Below are 20,091 nucleotides of genomic sequence, written 5' to 3'. Positions count from 1 at the left end.
TAATAAATTCCGAGGCGCTTGCATCGCGAGACAGCGCCAGGTAAGACAAAGGTAATAAACTGTGTGCACAAGGAGGACTATAGTCTTACATCTTCTCCAGGATTGTCCTGCTGTCGTTGTTTTTTTTTTCCTGTTTTACATGTCCTTCAACAAAAAAGCCTTCTTATCATTATTTCTTATGTATCAACATCGTCAACGTCTCTGTTCGTTTCTATATTGTTTCTTATCTTTATATTTTATACATTTACATTCCATACACAAATTGAATTGTACGAACGAGACAAGCAAGTCTGAAACTGTCAACTTGAAATGTTTTACCAAGAGACATCAACTACGATAAAGCTTGACTGCAGTTGGTGTTCGCCATCTAAACTGACGTTTCCAAGTCAACAATTCATGAAATAAGCTGGTGCTGTCGTTGGATTGTTAAGTGATTCATTCAATATTTATCGTCAACTTCAACCCCATCATCAGACGACACCCTAACCCCAAGCATCAAAAATCGTAGAGGGAAAGAGATGGGCGGGGGGGGGGGGGGAGGGGGAGGGGTAAACCAATGCAAACTCTTCTAAGAATGTCGGACACGCATCTCATATCAATCACACGCAAAGTAATTGCTATGTCACCGGGAAGGAGGGAGGTAGGGGAAAAGACGAGGGCTCACATCTTGGCTAAATGCCTGTAATTCTACCATTAATCTCGGCGGGAATTCACGGCTAGACTGCACCGCACTTACACCCGACATGAATGTGGGCAAGTGGGACCGAAAGTTACCCCCTGTTAAGGCACACACACACACACACACACACACACACACACACAAACGTTTACACGGAAATTCGATAAAGAAACGTCCTTTAAATTATCGTCGTATACCCTACCGACCGTTCAGACACGTAGCGACCGCCTAGTAAAGGGGAAAAAAAACAACATCGCATAGATGGGCAGTTTTCCACTGCGCGTGTTGTTATGATTGACGCTAGGCCTAACCTATGGAGAAGTATTGTATTAACATAATTAAGGTCACCTTCCCTGCGCGCTCCCATCCAGTTGTAAATAACACCATTCTATGGTCGTCACACGTTCAGACACAACCGAAAAGGTGATTCGTTATCGCGTTCTAGTTCGAAAGTTACGACGCTCTGCATCCCCCCGTTTCGTTACACGACGTTTCGTGACAGTCAGCGTTGAGACACATGCATTCATCGTATAGCTATACTGTTTTGATGTACATGTATAATTTCTTTTTATTGATAGTGAGAGTGTCTGAGGAACACCCTATTTCAGTAGGTGGAGGATGTGTTGCCAACACTTCAGGTCTCGGGTCGTTGGAGAAAGGGCTTTTTGGTTTGCTTATCTGTGCCGTTCTTTGGAAATGTAATGACCCTAAATCATAGTTAAATCAAACAATTACTCCATGGGGAAAACATGACAAGATGAACAAGGAGACTGGTCGACAACAACTCCGTAGTCGTCTCAACGGCCGGTGCGTGCAGCTATGGCAAGCGTCATCGTAATTTCAGTCATCTCAAGAGAGCGAGGGGAAATCCGCCCCCGTGTCGCTGGGCAATGATTTATTTTGTTTTCATTTCATGATGGCGAAATGTAGTTATTCGCAACATAATAATATCCGTTAAAATGAGATTTAAACGAGGATGCTATGTAGTTAGCGCATACCAAGGAACGCCATGAATGTTTGTTATTAGGCCTACAAAGACAGTGTGATTGGTTCCGATTATGTCCACACTACTAGTATTCAATCCTCCCACACATCACCCCCCCCCCTCCTCTCTCTCTCTATCTCTCTCTCTTTCTCCCTCCCTCCCTCTCTCTCTCTCTCTCTCTCTCTCTCTCTCTCTCTCTCTCTCTCTCTCATATACATAAATACACACACGCTGTTTAAACTGCCCCGTCCAACAACATGGGCTGATTTGCATGTATAGCATTCTGAAATATTTCCGGTTTATAATAAATGAGTGTGCGGGAGGACGTGTGTGTGTGGAGGGTTGGGGGGGGGGGGGGTGAGAGATTATCTTCTGGTTATGGATGACGTCATAATTACGACAATATCTGTGTGTGATAGTTCACGCTTCTCTACCTTTTTCTCTTTTTTTTCTCGAAATGCATTTATGTGGTGAGCGTATGTGCCCAACACGAGAGGATTCACATAATTCTCTTCTATCGCAATAGTCATAAATCTTCAACATGGCATGGGGATGGAAGTAACGTTGATTATAAAATGTAACTTTGGAATGTCTGTCTTTCATCATTCTTTGCATTTAAACAGCAAGCTTGATTCTCAGATCGGGACAGCAGAGAAGAAGAGGAAATAAAGCCTCGTTGGAAATATCTTGAATGTACAAGATAGATTTCACCTCCCGGAGATTTTCTCAGTGCTTAGCGCGGAGGTGCCTGGGGTAAACGTTGGTTGTGTGTGTGGTGGGGGGGGGGGGGGGGAGGGGGTGATTAAAGAGAGATGGGGTGAGGGACCTATCGCATGATTTCTTGAATGTAGGAGAGGGATGTCAAGTAGGAGAGCGTCCCTTGCACCTCGGGCATTCCTTGCGACGCAAAACATTACTATAAATCACATCAATTCGTCCCGCACTTTGCCCATCTCGAACTTGACTTACCTCGAACATTAGACACGTGGTGTTGTCTTAGCGACGCGGGGACATAACTGGCAAGTTGTCACGCAGTTGATATTAACCGGACACCCTACGTCGTTTCGTCGTTTGAAAACCCATTACAAAGTTCGACTCCCCGGGGGTTCTCATATAAATTTCATTTGTTTTAATCATTTATCAGGATTACTGTTTGTCAACAAACGATCTTGACAACATACCAAGACAGATATGACGAAACGCGCTGTCTCTATATCTCTCCCCCTTTTTCTCTCCGCCTTTTTCTCTTCCCCTTATACCTTTCTAGTAATATGTCAAATATCTAGACTAAGATACTGATTTTTTTCTTTAATGTAGGCCTACTACATGTTTTCTACTTTGCAAAATCTGTACATTGTGTATTTTGTTTTTCCTTTTAAGAAATCTATCATGATGATACCATAATGTTTCCACATTGCCCTGCGAGATGACTTGCAGTTATTGTAATATCATTGATGTACGCTAAAAGTTTTGGAAACTTTTATCAAAATCCATATATGCATATGCATATACATGTTATATACATAATCAATATGTGTGTGTGCGTGCTCTTGAATTAATACATCAATAAGAATGTTATGATTTGTAATCTCTTATGTCAGTGAGATGCTTGCATTATCTAAACGAAACGTTATCGGTGGAATTGATCAAAACACTTTATCACTTCTTCTTTTTTGTGAAAGCAGTATATTTATTTTAAACAGCGTTGCTTTAGTGTTGTTGTTGGTTGTTGTTTTTTTCATTTCTCTGTTCTTTTTTTCTTGATGTCTATTTTTCCCCGAACCCTCAGTTTCGTCTTCATCCGATTTTATTTATCTTTTGCGAAGGTAGGAATCGATTTTGGCACCACTCTGGAAAAACAACCAAACAAACAAATAAACCAAAAAACAAAAAACAAACCCCCAAAAAACATACAAGGCTGAACGTGTGTGCAGCATCGCCAATGTCCCTTAGTAAGCACAACGGTCGTTAGCCGGTCACCGAACACTGACAACCTATTACCGACTTTAAACAGATAAAAACAAAACTGTCTGTAATCTCTGACAAACACAATCTTTCGGCAATTTTAGAAAGGACGGTGACCATCTTTATACCTGTTTCACGGAAAAACAACTGGGAGCCATACGCGAACAGCCGTACTCTTTTGACTCCTACCATTATTACTTTGTTTAAGATGTATTTTTTCTTTGTTCTATTTTAGGGTTGTAATAGTTGCGTTTCTTTACTTTCGGAATATGAGTTCCTTTTTTTCGGTACTGCAAATCTCCTTCCCCAGTTTTCCTCACTTCTAAAAACATTTCAAGGCCCTAGCTAACAACCGAACTAACCTAACTCCCTCTGCACCAGACAAGCCAAAACTTAAGGTGTCGTGAAACTCATTCAGCGGTAGAGATGCACCGATGTGCGGCGTTTATATACCGTATTCGATGTTCGTTCTCTTTAACTCCCCAGCCCAACTTCTTTATATATCCCCTTTCGTCTCCATCTTCATTTCTCTCTCTCCATCTCTCCGTCTCTCGTCTATTTCTCTCTCCCTATCAATTCTCTCTCCCTCTCTCTCCTCTCTTTCTTTCCCCACCATCTTTCTCTCTCTACTAATTTCAATTTTGCAGACGTGGTATCGAAAGTGCAGTGGTGTTCCATGGGCACTGTCCTTTTTCAGTTTTATTTCGATAAACTGCATACGACCCTCCTCCTTTCCCTTGCTTTCCGGTGATGGATGAACTTATATAGTGACAGAGTAAGGGGTCAATCGTCTGCCCCCACTGTCCTCCCAACAATATCTCCCTCCCTTGCAGCAGTAGAATTCGTTCTTGGAAATCTGAAGGGTGAAACAATAAACGCTCTGCAGTGATACGGCACCATACAGATGAGGTGGGCGCACGCAACAATGCGCGGGCATTATAATGGCATAAGGGAGGATCTTTATTTACATCTCATAAGCGCTAAATCGGACCGAGTTCCGCCACTGCGACTGAGGGAAGAGCTCCGCAAATTGGTCATAATGCGGCAAGATTGGTCTTATTGCCAGAAGAAAACATCGGGGGATAGAGGGGGGACGACGGTTTGAACGAATGGGGGTGAAAGTTACACGCGGACACAGACACTGGGAGAAGTTACTTCGCTTCCACAGCCTCCTAGGGTATTGGACGCCATTATATTGTCATTGATGGACAATCAATCCAACCCCGCTGGAGCAGAGTTTGTGTAGTTTTTAGTGATGACACCTGTTGCTGTTTTTTTTTAGAGCAGTAGCTTCCACAATTCGCCATACATACTTGATCCGATAAAAGAAAAGTGCAGTCTGTATCGATCGAATGGTACACTGTAGCTATCACAGTAGCGTATACAGTCATGTATTCTGGTACCAATGCACACAAATATTCATGTATATTCAAATACATATTCAAACACTCATAAAATTATGTATGTACATATATATATATATATATATATATATATATATATACACACACATATATATATATATATATATATATATATATATATATATATATAATATATATATATGAAGAATCAAGTGCAAAAACTGATTAATACTTTTTATTATTATTTATAAACTGTAGTCAGGTAATAACAGAACTGGGTTTTACACTGCAAAGTATGACATGGTAAATCAACATTTTGAATGTTGTCATTCCTCCAACCTTTTGTCAAAAATGTTAGATTTAATGTTTGAAAGGTTGGATTTACCCTTCTTTTTCAAACTAAACATAATGAAATGGTTAATCAAACATTTTTAACCGTAAAGTTTAACATTTGGCAATAGGTTGGAGAAGTGACAACGTCGGAAATGTTTATTTACCATTTCTTTTTTTAGAGTGTATAATTTTAAAAGTGATAGTTATCATGCACAACTTATAGACTATGCAGATATTACGAAGAGCTTGTAGAGCTATGAATAGCTCTACAAGCTTGGCTTTTTAGCCGTCCCCTCCATTTCCGACCTTTTCCTTGTTATGATTCAGTCACATTTTGTCCATGTATTTCTTCAACTAAAGCATGTTTATTGTTTCATGTAAACAAATGACGTATATTTAAATTTCATTTGGATATGTAAAAGATACATTGTACTTAATTTGTTTATATGCAATTGTCATATTATATGCTTTGGCCGGAAATGAAATAAAAATGAAATGAAATAGCTGATGGCGGAACTTCTAGTGAATTCTTTTATAAGAAACATCATTTGTTACTCTTTCAAAGTCATAGCTTACTAGTTGCCCATGGTTACAGTTACGAAGTTTGGTGATTAAAGAAAACTCTCCTATTATATAATCGAGCTTATAATTAAATTTTATACTAGTTATGAGCAATTTCACCCTCTAGATGGAAGAAAGAATGCAGTTGTCAGTACCACTGCGTAGATTACTTAGTATTCATTATCAGAGGGAGTTAGAGAGAGAGAGAGAGAGGAAGAGAGTTGTGTGTGTGTATGTGGGGGAGTTGGGTGTGTACTTAATGACTTTCATGCTTTCTTTCAGAGAGAGAGAGAGAGTTTGAGTGTGTGTGTGTGTGTGTGTGGCGTGTGTTTGTGTGTGATACGTGTGGTTGGCTTAAAAAGGCTTCTTTGAAATGTGGTTATCATTTCCACCATCTTGAATCATCATCCCTCGTCAATGAACCTCTCGGCGCTTGACAGTAAAACAGAGATGTGGAGAAATAAGAATGACTGGGGAAGCTTATCATGAGAGATGATGATATACAGAGACTTAGACGTTTCTGTCCATATCCTTCTCAAGTGTTCATCATTATGCATTGCACCGGTGTGAGGTACAAGCTTGTATAAATAAAAAGAGGAAGACACTGTAAGAATGCTAAGAGGAATGATGTTCCCGGTGATCCCAATCCTTCACCATTATATTGCAATGCCAAGATTGTCAGTGGATTTATTGCTATATTATTAATGTATGTATATATATATAATAAATTTATTTATTTATATATATATATATATATATATACTATATATATGTATATGTATATGTATATGAATGTACCAAAATTATATTAATTAAACAAAATCATTGTAATGCTTCGTATCTTTATCAGAGCTTTTGTTAAATTTCAACAAAATATGTTCTTGCATTTGTAGTGATTATTAACTAACTTCTGTGTATAGTTATTGTTTTATGTTAAGTGTTTTAGAACGTTAAGCATTAACCAATCAAAGTGTTTTACATATATTTATATTTGTTTTACCATGATATTGATTATTCATGATATGACATAATAATGATTATATTGATGACAGTTGTCATTATTATAGCTACTTTAACCACCATTATTATAATATTATCATCAGTGATCTTATTATCATAATAATTATTATAACAACAAACGTTTTTTCCTGACTTTTTGTTTCTATGCCTCAGCATCTCTATTCTGTCCATCGGATTGGGACGGAGAGATCTGCTGGCCAGCCATCGAGGCCAATCAGGAGGTTACCCTTGACTGCCCCTCCAAACCCTGGCTCGATCCATCAAGTACGATTTTTTTAAATTTCTTTTGTTTAATTGCTTATCTGTTTGTTTGTTTGTTTGTTTGTTTGTTTTTTCAGGGTTTTTTTCAGTCTCCTGCTTCCTTGTTGAATCAAATGTACTGCATGTTATGATTTATCCAACCATAAATGATTATGTTATCAATACACTCTAAGAATATCTGAAGTAAAATAGGTTCAACTTTACACCTTTACACTGTAAAAACACCGGTGTTAGATTTAACACCACGGGTGTTAAATCTAACACCGATCAAACTTCAATAGAGGACCACACCCACATGTGTTAAAAATGCATTGTGATGGTGTTGAAAAGTGTTCACCTGACACTTCGTGGTGTTAATTTGACACTGTACCTGGTGTTATTTTGACACTGTACTGGTGTTAATTCAAAAATGACACCACATGGTGTTGATTTGATATTTGTTGGTGTTAATATCAATGGTTTAACACCCGTCCAGCTTCAATAAGAGACCACACCAGCTGGTGTTACTTTGGTGTAAATTTATTTTCACATTTTTTCAAAAATCTAGTATTTTAATGTAAAATTCTTGATCGTCTTGTTTAAATAAAAAATCAACAAGAAGTGCAGTTACTAAGAAACTCTTCAAAAAACAGTTTAAAATTTGGAAATGACACCCGGAGGTGTTAATTTAACACCATAAATGAGCACCGAAAATTTAACACCAGCTCGGTGTTCACTATTTAACACCGGACTTTTTGCAGTGTACCAGTGTCACACTGGGAGCACCTATACGGGTGTAACTGTGCACCTTTCAGACCAGTTATCATCTTTAAAGGAGCAACTTTGCACCTTTCTGATCTGAAAGGTGCAGAGTTGCACCCGTAAAGGTGCTCCCAGTGTGAATAAAGGTGCAAAGTTGAATGTAATTTTACAAGAGTGTAATATTACATGAGATTGTACTTTTGTTTTATTCCTTTGTAATTCAGTTATGTTGTGTTTGATTATTTGCAACAACGATACTGTTTTTTGATTTGTCTAGTAGCAGAATTATGTTAATACAATCACGCAAACACACCTCTTCCCGTTACGGCTTGCATCTCCGTTCAAACTGAGAAAAAAAAAGATGGGGGTCAAGATGGCAACGCATATGTGACATACACATGCTAATTTGCTTATAAACCTGTTCGTGATACGCCCCTCTTGACGATGGCATATGCCAGATATCACCAAAATTTTCAGATCAGGTAGAACCCAATCCCCTTTGTCTTTGTTAGTAACATTATTGTAGCTAGAACGTCACTCCCTTATAAACTAATTCATTCTTCATCAAGTTATCTTTATCATTCATTCTTCGAATGATCGAACTTAATTGCTGTCCAATCATAATGCCCAAATTTCTGCATCGACAAAGCGGAAGTCATTACGTTAGTAATTATTTTATGTATCAGTTTTAACACATACAAATGCGAAATACGTCAACATGTGTTATGACGTTGTGGATGTAATTGCTGTTGTTCTTGTGGTCGTTGTAGCTGTTTTGTTGATGTTGATGACGACGATGATGATGAAAATGATGATGATGATGATGATAATGATGATGATGATGATGTTGATAATGATAATGATTATGATAAGAATAATGATATTAATATTTCCTTGTACGGTCTTTATAGAAAAGCTCTACAGGACGTGCGGCGAGAACGGGACGTGGAAGGGGCGGGCTCACTACGAGAACTGTATCCTCGACAGTTTCCCCACGAACCCAACAGGAAAATTCAACGATTCGACCAACGCACAACTAGAGGTGAGTGGTAGGTGAAGTGCTGTCAAACTCACCGTTGCTACAAACAAACGATTTGCAAAGATGCATCTTTCAAACGTTGACAAAGATATGACGTTCTGATGTTTCACGTGTTGGAATATAATCGTAAATCACAGTCACCATGTAAAATCGACGAGGTGATCACGTTAACACTTCGTAAGTCACCCACTGAAATCATTCTTTATTCTTCTATGTAGTTGTACAGACGAAAGCTTTCCGACGCATCTAACTACACATTACAGTACTCTAAAAAATCGTACTTAATGGAGAGCTGTGATTGTGACTAAACTATAAAATAACACTTATATGTATATTCATTTCATGTCATATTTCTATCCACTTTCACATGCAATCGTGACACAAGAAGAACACATGGAAATCGGTACAATAGTAATGATCAATACACAATGATACAGTTGTAAACAAGACAATGACAATGTATACTGGTAGAGAATGCCAATTTTAGGAAAATATATTCTTATCCTCATAGATGCAGTCTGAAGGTATAAAATGACGTTGAATATAACATAATAATGCGGTGGAAAAAAATTGAAGTATACGTGTTTTATGCAATATCACAGCTTAGGCTTACTTAATAGTGGGAGCATGGACCGTGGGGATGGGAGATACACTTGTAGCTACTGAAAAGTTAATTAGCTTATAAAGGGTATAGAGAGAAAGAGAGAGTGAGGGAAAATAGAGGTAGACTGAGAAACATGAATATAGAACAAAGAAACATACGAATGCACGTACACAATCAATGCATATATATATACACACACACATATATATATATATATATAAATATATATATAATAATATACAAATATCGACTGCTGCAGAGGGAGATGGTAAAACTTATTTGCACCGAGGTGATTTCTCAACAGTGCTATGTCCCGAGACGAAGTCGAGGGACATGGCACTGTTGAGAAATCACCGAGGTCAAATAGTTTTACCATGGCCCGAAAGAAAGCAGTCGATATTTGTTTTATATCCCTCTCGAGCATTTTACTAGAGTGATGATGGTTCCCTTTTGGAAAATGTGCAGGTTTCCTGACGTTAAATCTAACGTTAGGCCGTAGCCGTGCAGCAGCAGTGCGTGCAGCGCGTAGCGAACGACACCGTTGGTTCCTACACACGAGCTACACTACAGCGTGCAAAACTCCGAAAGATCGAGGAGGTCCAGGACTACGTTAGAAGTAGGTCTAAAGCGGCTTGGTTACCCACATCTTCAAAATCGCTTTTAGTTTATTCCTAATTCGTACCTGATCTGATATGGTGTCCTTCTGCTGCAATCATTCCTCCGTTACTTGAAGCGCAGTCACTTTGTCAATAATGAGCTGAACTGCATTGATCACACTGTTAAACGAATACACACACACACACGCCATCGAAATCGCACCACAGATTTCTGTATTGCCGTCGCGCAATTCCAAAGCGCTGCTAGCGCTAGCTACAAGCCACGCACAGGACTGTCGCTCAAAAGTATCGCTACTACGCGCACTGCGTACATTCTTAAGTGAGAAATGTCGATATCGATCGCACGATCACGATTGGGTGCAGATCGTGGATTCCCAAAAGTACTATATCCCGCTGGCTAGTAACCAATTGCACCGCATCCAGCTGCTCGTAGCTAGCCAGTAAAACTACACCATGTTCGTGCTCTGTACAATCCTATGGCAAGAAGCTTTACATGAGGGATATAATATACAATATATACATACATATATATACAATATTTATATATAAACAATATATATATATATATATATATATATATATATATATTATGTCATATGCAATTTTATGATGGTATCACTACCTCAATTAATTTAAGCACATTAGTGTTTTCAATTTCTCTGTATTAAGGAAAAAAATCATGTTCTAGTTTCATGTCCAACTGCCATCAATCTTTCACGATTTCCCTACTTTAGGCCTACTAGTCTTGACGGTACATGTCTTTTGTTTCTTTGTTGTTTTTTTATCGCATTAAACTGATAAATATAATACGGGGTTTGGATATCATATTTTTGCCCACCAGTATGTGGCTACGAGCAAAAACAAACAGAAGAACAACGAGCCCAGCATTTTCCAAGTCTCATCAAAGTTTAACTACAGTATATTGCATGATTTTGTAATCTATATATACAGCAAGGGGAACAGGTTATTACTTTATAATTATGTTGTTTGTGAATATATCGCCAGCTTTTGATCTCTTTACCTCATTTTATGGAATCGTATAGATCGGTCGACTTGGAGAGGGTGCATGTTAAAGATTTTTAGTGTGTCGCACAAATGGTGAGCAATATATCCATAAAAAACAAACCAATTGAAGAAGTCTACAATTCTGTTTCTCTGATTTCGTTCCCGGATTACCACGCGAAAGCGGTGTTATAACATGTAATACATATAATATATGTATATATTATGATCAAACGGATGCAGCAGCTTTTTGAAGACGTATAAATTCAACTGATATAAAGAAAAAGCAACCGGGGTCAACACTCTAAGATATTTTTTTCCATATCAAACCTCTGTTTGGCACTGTTTCTACTTCAACGCTGTATAATCTCAGATTACGCTATCTGCGGAAAATGGAACGTAAGTGAGCGGAATCCCCTGTCAATTTCGACTTTATTCTCATCTACAGTGCTAGGAAGGACTTATTGATCAGGACGATGCAGAAGGGCTAAGCAGCGCTCTTTTGTCGCGTTTATGGACCCAAAGTGGGCCGACCGTATCATAAATGCATTGACTCAATCAACTGTAAGGTGATTATGTTCCAATGATGCGAATATCAATGCGGCGCCTCCTTTATCCATGTAGAATATATTCCAAACTTCATTATCTTCGATATCATGTGTTGACATTGTTATCCAATACCCTAAAGCTATATCCTGGCGTTTGGCTCTTTGTTGATGTATTTTTCGTTTTCTTCACTCTTGTTGCCATTATTCATCATTACGATGATTAATTTGGGAATTTCCAACATAAAAGCAAAAATCATATCAAAGCTAAAGAAACAGAAAAGTACAACGTTTCCTGTATAATATCATGTGTATTTCATTTGGTTTTGTTCGCATTTTAAGCACACAAGAGAGCAGTAAGGGGATGGGGGGTGTGGGAGGCGGGGAGGGGGGACAAAAATTTAGCCCATGTTCTGACATTAAAGCCACCCAGACATCATACATACATATTCGCGTTATCATTATTCCATCACATTAGAGTTAGACTATAATCAAATTAACATGCAGCAAATAGTACCGTATTTTTTGATGTCTTAACTACACGTTATCAATTGACAGGGTAAGACTCTCAAAATATAGGGGGTGAGGTTGATACACGGTCAGCAAAATCTGTGGACGGGAAAGAAAAAAAAGCAACCTGTGTCAGCTAAAGATTATTGCAATAACGGGCTGCAGCATATACCTGTAGAACTGCAAAAGGTTTCGAATTGGAGCAGACTAGGTGTTAATGAAATGATTATTTTTAAGTACTAGAGGCTGAGAGTGGTAAGTCTTTTTTTTTTCATCTCCCGCTGATGCAATGCTTCTGAGCTACAGCGTTTCATGCACGCTCCTTTAATACGGCCATAACTAACTCCGGTTGCCACTGGCAACGGAAGCGTGACCTGCCCTGTGTGATTGTCGATGCAACCATCATCCGCATCATCTACCTCAATTTCTCCTCTTTTGGTGGAAGCATCGAGAAATTTTGTTGTGTAGACTGCATATGGGAATAAAGGGTTGTTTTTTGTTTGTCATTTGTATGTTTGTGTGTTTGTTTGTTTGTTTTTTTGTTTATTAGTCCATCTGAGAAGATGGCTGGATAGCCCATATTCAGCTACGCTAAGCTGATCTTCCATGGGCTCCAGTTGGAGAGAAGTGTTTCAGACAGATTGACGTAAATCCCATGTCTGAATTATTTTGCTGTTTGTTGTCAATGATGATTCTACTTTTGACTTTTGCGTAGGGGTGTGTTACTGTAATCAGGTCATAATGATATGCATATATAATCAAACTTCCACAAAACTATGTACTCATGACAACACGTAACCCGTAGCCTTCGGGGATCCCCAAAGGAAAAAATGCAAAAATGATCATACCTGGGGGGAACGGGCTAATGTGCACGCTGAGGTTTGTCTGGCATAATAAGCTACGAGCCCTGAGTTTGCATTCTTAGTTTGCAGTCATGTACTGTCGATGAAGCATAAAAATGAGTTAGTTTGTTTAGATAGCATGTGGCTGGAGGGGAGGGAAAAATCCTTTAAAAAACATTTTGGAATCCGAACTTGCTTTTAACATCCCCACGACATTCTTATTGTCATCTACTTCATTGTATTGACTCGGAAGCATTCATGTTTGTATCGTTCTGGCGAGCATTGTTGAAACTCAAGATGAGGCAATTTAGCATTGTTCCGAGCAGTCGTGCTCACAGTCTATTTTTAGTCTCCTCATTACCCACATGACTGAGATACACGATCACATAATCACCATTTCACAGGGCGTTAACATCTATCTCTCCAATAGCAAATACCCTCACCTCGCTAATCTAAGACCTAGGTGTTTGTCGCAACGTGCATCACTATTTTTCTTTAACGATGAGAATCTGCCCCTAGTATGAGGAGGGCAATGATTGGTACTTCAGTATCTCATATTCGAGCTGGAAGATCCAATAATTACCACGAATTCTCGCGGTAATTTGTTTTATCAGGGACCATCACGCCTCACTCGGGACTCCATTATGATTCTGATTTTTTTTTTCATTTGGGTAATGTTTGTAGACATGTGAATTGTCCGTAGTAAATGGCGTTGTGGATGAGAAAAAAAAAACCCTCATGCATCGACGAAACGACACTCGGCTTAGGTCCTGGTCGAGGTTCGGGAAAACGTCGGGGTCGGTTTCCTTTCATTTCCTTGTGGCCTTCTAGAATACGTCACAATGATTACGGAGAGAAAACGAGCATGAGACATTCGGTCATTCTCACTGAAAAACAACGAGTTTCGATAGCAAGAAAGCAACCAACCCCCCCCCCCCCAAAAAAAAAAGAATACTTATTTTGAAATTCACGTATTGAAGGAAGCAGTAAATCTGCCTAAGGATATTTTGCAAGAATACACTCATCAATTTGCTCATATTATCCGGCAGGTTGTTGTTTCGTGGTTGAACATCCCTTTTTTCTTTCGTTTGACTGTTTGGTTTGACTCGTTTTGTGCCGTAATGACTTGACGGTAAAATTCTGTGCCACAGTAGGAGATTCATACCTTTTAGCTTCTCTCACTCAAAACCAAATGTTAACATCTGTATTTTATTCGAGCCCTGTATAGAGCTGTTCTGTGGCCTTGATGCTAAAAACACATTATTTCTTTTCTTGCGAACAAACTGAAACCCCTGTGCGATGGGGAAGGCGGAAAATAAGGATAGAGTCCCTGGGATTTCCTGGGCTCTGTGCTCGAGAGGATTCAATTCGCTGTACCCGAAATGCCGTCAGCAGTCTGCTGAGATCCAAGCTGGTAGACCTGGTTAGAAGGCAAGCGAATTGGGAATCGCCTGAACCTTGATTGTCAATTCCACAGAGCCATCCGAAATTGAATTTGGAGAAACATAATGTGAAACGGTTTTTCGACGGTTCCTGCCACAGCGTTGGCGTTGATTTCCGTTCGATTCGACCAACGATCCCTGTCCACCGACCAATCAGCCCAAGCAGGCAGAACACGTGTCAATTTGAGGTCTAGTACGGGCCGATGAAAGTACTGTCTAGCGTTGAGCTATGAAATCGCGAAATAATGCGGAAGAACGATGGATTTTCTGTTTTGTTTTGTTTGTTTCCGTTGGCGTCGAGGCTTTGAGTGATACGCGTTCATGATTGTGGGCGATCATGCAGCGCTGTTCTAGCCGTGTGCTAAATGACGGGCCATCGACACTGACTATCTACTCTAGATGTGAACGCACCTAATCAAGCGGGAGCCAAGCGTGTCGAATTTGGCATGGAGGTGACTACAACGAATAAAAGCTTTCAATGTGCTGTTTAACCCTTGCCATAGTTTCTACCCTTCTTCCAATCCCTTGTCATCTGTCCCTCTCTTCTCTCTCATCTTCTCTCCCAATCTTTCCTTCAGTATCTTCCTATCCATCTCCTTGCAACATATTACTGTGACTATTTACTGACCCCTCTTTACATCTGTCCTTGTATCTATATCCATACATCGATCTTTCAACCAATCCATCTATCTATCTTTCTGTCTACCCATTAATCTATCTATCGTCTTATCTATTCAATTCAGTCCTACCATTTGGCCTTTTGGATATCAATCTGATTGAAAAAAAAAATGAAAAGACTACAGATGGACAGGTGGGCGTAATACTTTGCTATTCATGGGATTTATATAAAGAGTCGTGATTTAGTTGGCCTTAACAGTTTCGCGGTGTGGCAGGAATACAAAATCGGTAGACATTATGGAGGTTTCAAGAGAGAATCACTCATAGAGGCTATCATTCATCCCGGAGGCTCGCCTATGTCTCTTTTCACTTAACCCTTTCCTGGCTGTTAATCTCAATGGGATGTTCCTATGACATGTGATAATCATTTCATTTCATTTCATTTATTTCCACATTAAAAACAACAATCATTACATTTCAAGTCATAGTATAAACATATTCATTGTGGGGGACCAATTAAAGCCTTTCAGGCTTGTTGGGAATAGGCCCCAAAGTAAATACAAGACTTTCTCAACTTACAATATATAGATACAAAATATATAGAACACAAATGGTGCACAATCAAAGCAGGATGAAGAAGGAAAAAGAAGAGAGTAAAATACTGGCAGAATATACAAAACCATGTTGCTATTACATACGGAAAGTGCGTCTAAAATTGTTTCTGAACTGCTGTAATGATTTGTAGGTTTTCAGTTCTTTTGGTAAAGTATTCCACAAAATGGGACCTTGATAAAAAATTGTTGACTTGGCTAATTCGGTTCGATAAAGGGGAGGATGAAAATTGTGTTGGTTTCTTGTATTATAAGAATGGATACTGCTGTTGAGATGAAAACATGGTTGTAAGGGGGCTGGTAATGCACCAAATAAATACTGTTGCATAAAAATTCCTGTTTGGAAGGACAAAGATCTTAGACAAATACGTCACAGGGGTTAATTTACTCTTCTAAGTGCTCTGAGCGAAAGCCCATGCATGAGCTGAACGTCTCATCTTAACACATTGAGTGGCTTAAAGTCGATACAGGTGTCCATATTTAATTGATGAATGGCTGTGCTTTAAATGTCGTGGTATTACGAATGCACCGCTTCCGAATAATGAATAAGATGAAAAATGAATAATTCATAGTTATTGATATATCGACTTTCAAGCGAGATGAAGAAACTGCAAGTTAAACTTAGGGAAAGGTCACAAGGATTTATTTTTTTTTCTGATCTAGAATTGTTCATGCCAAGGTGAACACAAAAATATTAGATAACAAGCCATGATTTTAATAGACAAACATCAATGAAAATTGAAGTTTTCTTGTTGTTATCTGTTTGTTTTATCTCTCACACCTCTCTCCCTCCCTCTCTCCCTCCCCCTCTCTCTTTCTCTCTTTCTCTCTTCTGCCAAAGACAGGACATTTAAAGGGGAGGTCATCTTGAGTGAAAGTTTTAGCTACTCGACAAAAGTCAATTTGATTCTTGTTACAGCCTCGAGGAAAAGAAGGCGGCAATCAACATCACACGCATCATTCAGTGACATCAAGCAGAAAAAAAGCCATATTACCACCAAACATTATCTTTATGATGAATCACCAAGAACAAACTTTATTCCTCGATCTCGAGCGCCATGTCCACTCTCGAAGCTTCCACAACGTGGGCTCCGCATCGGTACATATTCATGCAATTTGTATAAAATGTATGCATATTCATGATATCATTTCGAGTAAGATAATCGTGACGTGGGGGAGTTATGTTGCGCGATGATAAGCCTTGAAGATAAACAAAATACATCAAGAAAGAATACATTTTCTTCTTTACAACAGTTTACAATCAATTACTGTAAAACGAGGAATTTTCGCGTGCATTTTAATTTCGCGAATTTCGCGACCGCCAAAATTCGCGAAATTAAAATGCACGCGAAAGCTTTTGTCTACACTACATGCATTGAATGCCAGTAGCAATTCGCGAAAATTTCATGCCACGAAAAAGGCTGTCGGCTCCAATTCGCGAAAATTTCATGCCGCGAATATATCATGTTTTACAGTAAGGACAGCTACGATACATGAATTCCGTCAATATATCATTCCGCTCATACTTGATCTACAAGAAAACTTAGAAATGCTATCAATATTAGAATCTAGAGCCATGTCTGTACCCAGAATAAGTACAGTACCATTTATCCGATACTTTAATAGCCAGATGTTTTCCTAGCGTTGACGCCATATAAGTATGTCCAAAGCGGGAAGGATGCCCAAAATTAACGCAATTGAAATAAACCACAGAAGTATTCCTTTAAAAGGGGAACCCCATACTCAATATTCCACTTTACTCCTCACTAGTAAAGGTATATTGTAATCGAAAAGACCGGGCAATGTTTAAGTGTGTCAATTGACGGTGAGACTTTCGACTTTGCGCACTACGCTATTGGGTTTTCTGTGCTAATCGGCACCAAAAGCACATAAACTATTTCAATGTATTTCTTCGTCATTTTATATAATAATACATTTGGCCTAATTTGATTGAGACCAGTTTCCATGTGTGTAAGAAAAATAAAATTAAAAAGAAAGATTACTTCTTTCCTATATTGTTCTCTTCCAATGGACTTGACTTCGTCTGGTCTATGTGTCTCGTTATATTTTACTGATTAAAGGGCTTGGACATCGAGCTCGCATGCCCTCTAGCTACCCCTTATAGCTTCAAGTGAGGCGACGGACCTCAGACATAAGATAAATAAAGATGAAATAGGAATCAATTTAATTTTTAAAACGCTGCGACGTGGAATGCCACGTGGTTTTATCAGAGAATAGACGTACAAAAAAAAAATCAAGTAATATAAAACTCTAAATTCGATATTACTTTCATAAACCAAGAGCAAACGTTTTCCATGACACTGATGAAAACGAACAGCCCAATAATAAATGTAATAGCTGCTTTGTCGTGACACTGCGTACGACGGTGGGTAAAGGATCGACATATTGAACTTGACGCCAGCGCACCTGCACATTTTCCCTCGAAATGCGGCGACGAAACTTGCCCTGCGCGAGATTTAAGTAGATGGATTCGCCCCCAGCATTATGAAATGTATTCCGATAGCAGAGCCAGAGGTCCAGCCTTGGTTGCAACCCTTCTCTTGCCTTACCAATACTCGTCCTTGCAATCTTGCAACATCGCCGCGAGGGTATGTTTTGATTTTGTCTTGATGATCATTGCGTCGGCTCAGTTTCCCTGCGCTAATCACAGTCAGGAATAACAACTGGAAAGAGAGAAGAAAAAAAAAGAGGGGAAAAAGTTTTCAACCGATGCCTGCAACAACACGTGTTACGTGTCGAGATTGCAGCACGAATGATAGAGGAAAGAAAAGAGTATTTCCTCACCAACATCCATGTAACCAACACCCCGCTCCCCGCGACCCTGGAAATCAATATTATATGTCTTTAAACGGCCACTAATTTGACGGGAGCACACGGCATCGTATTGCAGGGCTTCATTCCTTTTTACAAACAGACAGCAGCGCTCGCGAGTGACGTCTCAGAGCTAAGGTTTGACCAGTTCGGCTTTGCGCCAAGCTTTGCTTTGGGTTCCCAAGATATCGAAAAACCTCGCTCGCTGTCAATTCTGTCTCAAAGACAACCGGAGCTTTTGAAGGGATTTGTTCTTATCCGGTAGAGATAGGAGTGGATTTGACTGCAATCCCCCAACTCGGTGTGAACGCTATATGCTTGACATCTCGACATGAAAATTAGACGATCCTCATTCCATCGTCTTGCAGGCACCCTTTGTCCAGTGGGAAGCAAACAGTGAAAAATCAAGTCATTTTAGCCGTGCGTTTCTCTTCCTTGGATCTATGTGTTGGTTCGGAAGACACAGAAGGGGGGGGGTGCGATAAGCATAAAGCACTCGAAGGTATACCCACTCGCATTTTAAAACCAAAACATAGTTCTCAGAAGGGCTCAAAATTTATCTTCCACTATTTAGAATTTGTTTACCTTACATCGAAAAAGTCTACCAAGAAACTTGTCTGCCTGACCTGATTTGCGAGGGCATTGAGCTGTTTTAGAGTATTTTGAGATCAAAAGTGTAAAATACTTGAAATCGTATACGTGAGGCTTTCATTCCTAAAGCACACTCCCCATTCAGTTAGTGAGTACGTATTACGTCACGTGGTTACGTGATGATCGGCAGTGCCCTAGCAATCGCATTTGCCAACAAGCTGCATGCGATTCAATCTAACGCGGCAAATCGGTGGCTACTGTTGTGGCCCGATTTGTCGATTTTCGATACTCGTAACAGATAGACAATTCATGAGTTAAGTATATAGCAACCTCGATTGAGTATACTCTGAGACTGAAGTACCTCCGGCGAGCCTTTTTTTTTTTAGTTAATGTTTCACATTGTCGATGTGATATCGTGGTATCATGATGCTCTTTCACACATATTTTATGCATAAGTATACAGTTTAGAGCAAACTCGACAGTTCTGCAGGCATATGAGTACTATACGTTTGATTATGTATGCTTAGTCTCTTTAGTCTTCGCGACGCATGCTATTTTTTCCGTACCTGAGGACGCACAAGCATGAGAACGCACACACAAACAAAATCGATTTCTTTTGTGGAATTTATAATTCGATCGATTGTTCGAACGATCGATCGACTTACTTACTGATTTACCTTCACAAAGCATCTCAAATTCCGAAGCGGTATATTCGCTGAAGTCTGGGTGCCGTCTTGACTCTGTTCAGTGAATTGATGAGTATGCATCGCTGATAGAGAAAACCCTATGCGTCATAAATGATCGTTAATTGATTATATTCATAGTTCTGAAATAGCTCAGAGGGGTTAATTCTGCAAGAGACATGGGTCTACAATCTATTAATGATTTCTTAGAGGTTTTCATTCTGGACTGGTCTACAGGTCGAGATA

At 39.3% G+C, this 20,091-nt stretch overlaps 1 protein-coding gene across 1 annotated transcript in view; it reads left to right on the top strand.

Moving 5' to 3' along the window:
- LOC139720174 (PDF receptor-like) overlaps positions 1–20,091 on the top strand; it is a 126,189-nt gene that overhangs the window by 78,912 nt on the left and 27,186 nt on the right. Inside the window, exons 3-4 of the mRNA XM_071631539.1 lie at positions 7,061–7,171; positions 8,821–8,951. Coding sequence (XP_071487640.1) covers positions 7,061–7,171; positions 8,821–8,951 — 242 coding nt within the window. The remainder of the gene's footprint in view (positions 1–7,060; positions 7,172–8,820; positions 8,952–20,091) is intronic.

The sequence above is a fragment of the Diadema antillarum genome, unplaced genomic scaffold (assembly GCF_040938485.1).
Source record: "Diadema antillarum isolate AM-2024a unplaced genomic scaffold, OU_Dant_1.0 scf00000123, whole genome shotgun sequence".
Lineage (NCBI taxonomy): Eukaryota > Metazoa > Echinodermata > Echinoidea > Diadematoida > Diadematidae > Diadema > Diadema antillarum.
This window is presented reverse-complemented; position numbering and strand designations above follow the sequence as displayed.